Source organism: Opisthorchis viverrini, assembly GCF_000715545.1.
Source record: "Opisthorchis viverrini unplaced genomic scaffold opera_v5_119, whole genome shotgun sequence".
NCBI classification, from domain to species: Eukaryota; Metazoa; Platyhelminthes; class Trematoda; order Opisthorchiida; family Opisthorchiidae; genus Opisthorchis; species Opisthorchis viverrini.
The window spans coordinates 905,148-907,892 of NW_008751775.1; the positions used below are offsets into that span (position 1 = coordinate 905,148).

The 2,745-nt window shown below is 48.6% G+C and overlaps 2 protein-coding genes across 2 annotated transcripts in view; one reads left to right on the forward strand and one right to left on the reverse strand.

The window, feature by feature from the left end:
* Positions 1–2,745, reverse strand: part of T265_05989 (hypothetical protein) — a gene marked incomplete at both ends in the record, with an annotated part of 19,787 nt that overhangs the window by 12,831 nt on the left and 4,211 nt on the right. The window contains one exon of the mRNA XM_009171141.1: positions 726–868. Within this exon, the coding sequence (XP_009169405.1) occupies positions 726–868 (143 nt within the window). The remainder of the gene's footprint in view (positions 1–725; positions 869–2,745) is intronic.
* The window catches only part of T265_05990 (hypothetical protein), a gene marked incomplete at both ends in the record, with an annotated part of 25,784 nt that overhangs the window by 12,149 nt on the left and 10,890 nt on the right, over positions 1–2,745 (forward strand). Inside the window, one exon of the mRNA XM_009171142.1 lies at positions 458–689. Within this exon, the coding sequence (XP_009169406.1) occupies positions 458–689 (232 nt within the window). The remainder of the gene's footprint in view (positions 1–457; positions 690–2,745) is intronic.

The window sequence follows — 2,745 nt, forward strand, 5'->3', positions numbered from 1 at the left end:
ACACTGCTTCCAGCAACCAACAATGGTTGTTTTTCTTGATCTGAAAGCTGCCTTTGACTCTGTGGACCGCCAAGCACTATGGCAGTGTCTGTGGAGCAAAGGTGTCCCCCATAAATTCTTGAACATCATTAAGGCGCTGTACGCCAACTCCCGCGGCCGTGTAAAGGTCTACGGGAAGCTCTCCCTGAGTTCACCACATCCAGTGGTGTCCGACAGGGCTGTCCTCTTTCCCCTTTCCTCTTCAACTTCGTCATCGATACGATCATGGAAGACTCACTACCAGCCTCTAAAGCGTGTAGGGCCGAAGTGCTCCCTGGGTCTCCGCTCACAGACATCGAGTACGCAGACGACATAGCTCTTCTAGGTTCTCACACCGTGGCAATGCAAACAACACTAAATAGTCTAAATAATTCTGCCTCGCGGTTTGGTATGCGCTTCACACCTGCAAAGTGTAAAGTGCTACTGAAAAACTGGTGGGCTCGAACCCTAGCCTCATGCTTGCGGATGAACCGATCGAGGTAGTAGACAAATTCGTTTACCTGGGCAGCTGTATCAGTCCCGGTGGTCTGGCGAAAGATGATATTTCCATCCGGATTGGGAAGGCCAGAGCAGCTTTTGCGAACCTATGTCAATTGTGGCGTAGGCGTGACATCAGCTTCTCTGTCAAGGGTCGAGTTTACAATGCTGCGGTGCGCTACATATTACTATCGGGAGAAATAACTCACCCTCGATAGATGAACTGATCACACTGCATAGGTTGCGCTGACTCGTCCACGTGTTGCGTATGCCGGTCACCGACTTCATCGAAGGGCTCTTTTCGCACAACCGTGTGAAGAGTGGAAGAGAGCCAGAGGCGGCCAAACAATGACTTGGCAGCGAAGTGTGAAAGCCATTACCAGCAAACTCAGCTGCACTGGTCATTGTCGTCTTCCTGGATGGGTACCCCGAGCCGGGCCACATCAATGGCTAGAGACATTATCAGACATGGCCCAGTCGCGCCCTCAATGGCGCTATTGCCTTCAATGCATAGCTCCTTTTCCAACCCCAACCCCCCTCTTGACATCCCACTGACAGTGCTGGATTTATGCACCAATTTACCAGCTCGCGCGTGCAATGCGCAGCTGCCTACCCCCCAAATCATCGGTGAACGAAACTGCGGCAGCTACAACCACTGTACGACGAGTACGCGGTTCTTACAGCTGACAATGATGATGATGATGACTGATAATGTCACCTCGATTGGTGATGAAACGTTTGCAATCCGATTGCCCAGCTCAGCGAACAAGCCTACGGACCATCTAGCCTACCTGAGATACCAACATTTTCCTCCATAGAATTCGCAGTGTAGTTTCAAGCAAACAACCTCTATCCAATAATTCATCCACAGCTTAGTGGAAGAACGTCAATCGTGTGTCAGTGAACCTCTACCCATATTGAACATTATACTATCTGTTAATTGATGGACTAATGTGTCCATCTACTGGCCAGTCTCTTTTCTCATTGTAAATATACAAACCAAAAGAGTATGACCTACACCCTTGGGGCTCATCTTCGGCGGATAGAGTTGTTCAACTGTGTTCAACTGTTCAGTCTACACAACGTAAATTGCCTGTGCATTCACTCGCGGAGCGGTATATGGTCGGATACTGAACGTGGTTAAAAGTTACGGAGGACCCTATAGTGTTTTCACTTGTGGATAGAGTTCAGCGAATCAAAATACCCTGTACCTTCACAATAAGCAATGCCGTTCAACAGGTAGCTCAAACAATGAAAGCAGCGAAATCTATGCCCGTCAAGCTGACTCCTGGAATATTATTGAGCAGCTGCCCCGTAGATGGTGCCTTTGGAAGTGCGAGTAGGTATTGACGTTTTTGGTTTCATTCTATTCTAAAATAATGTGGCGCAGTCGGCAATATTTCACAGGAAGTAAAGAGAATCAAAGGATTATTGGTGGCTGGATGCCATCCACATCTTAACTTAACGAGCTTATTACTTTGGGTTTCGTGACACTCACTAGCCTAAGGTGATTTTTCCCGCCTTCAGACCATCGGCAGGTTTTGTGCCCAAAATAGTTAGGACCATTCGGGTTCCGGTCTTGAGAGTTCCTGTGATAGTTCTGTCATATCCAGTAAAAGTAAAAATCGTTCTGCAGTAGCACCCTTTCGGTGCCTAACTGCCATGCCACCAGAAGGAAGCACGAGGGCTGGGATACTGCCAGGTTGCCCAAGCCTAGACAGGGGAATTCTAGAGTCAGAGTTAGGGTTCGAACCACGGATCTTCTTGTCAGTAAATTCGCACTTTAACTACTTTGGCCATCTCGCCCTCCAGTAAAAGTAGTTTATCCCCACAGGACTGTTGGTTCTCGGGGATCCTTCCTTCACTTTCAATTCTGGCTTAAAATGGCATATCTAGGTAATGTATACTCCTTTCGAACTGAATTCTGTTACGTCACGAAGAGACTGGACCTTACCGTGGTGTGACGGTTGGCGCACCTCAGCGATCCATTGAGCTATACTGGAGAGTGTCCCGCGACACTCACAGAGTCTCTCATACCAGGTTGGTCAATGGTTAGAGGTCTGACGAACACAGTCTCCTGGCCCTCCAGGTTGGGGGTTGGAACATGTGGCGACTTGTTCCGTAGAAATGGTAATGCATTTGCATTTCCCGCCAAACACCGCTACCTTGCGGTTAGGCTTTTGAGCCAAAGGCTTTGACTGAGGACCCTAATCGTCCTCCTGTCCAGGT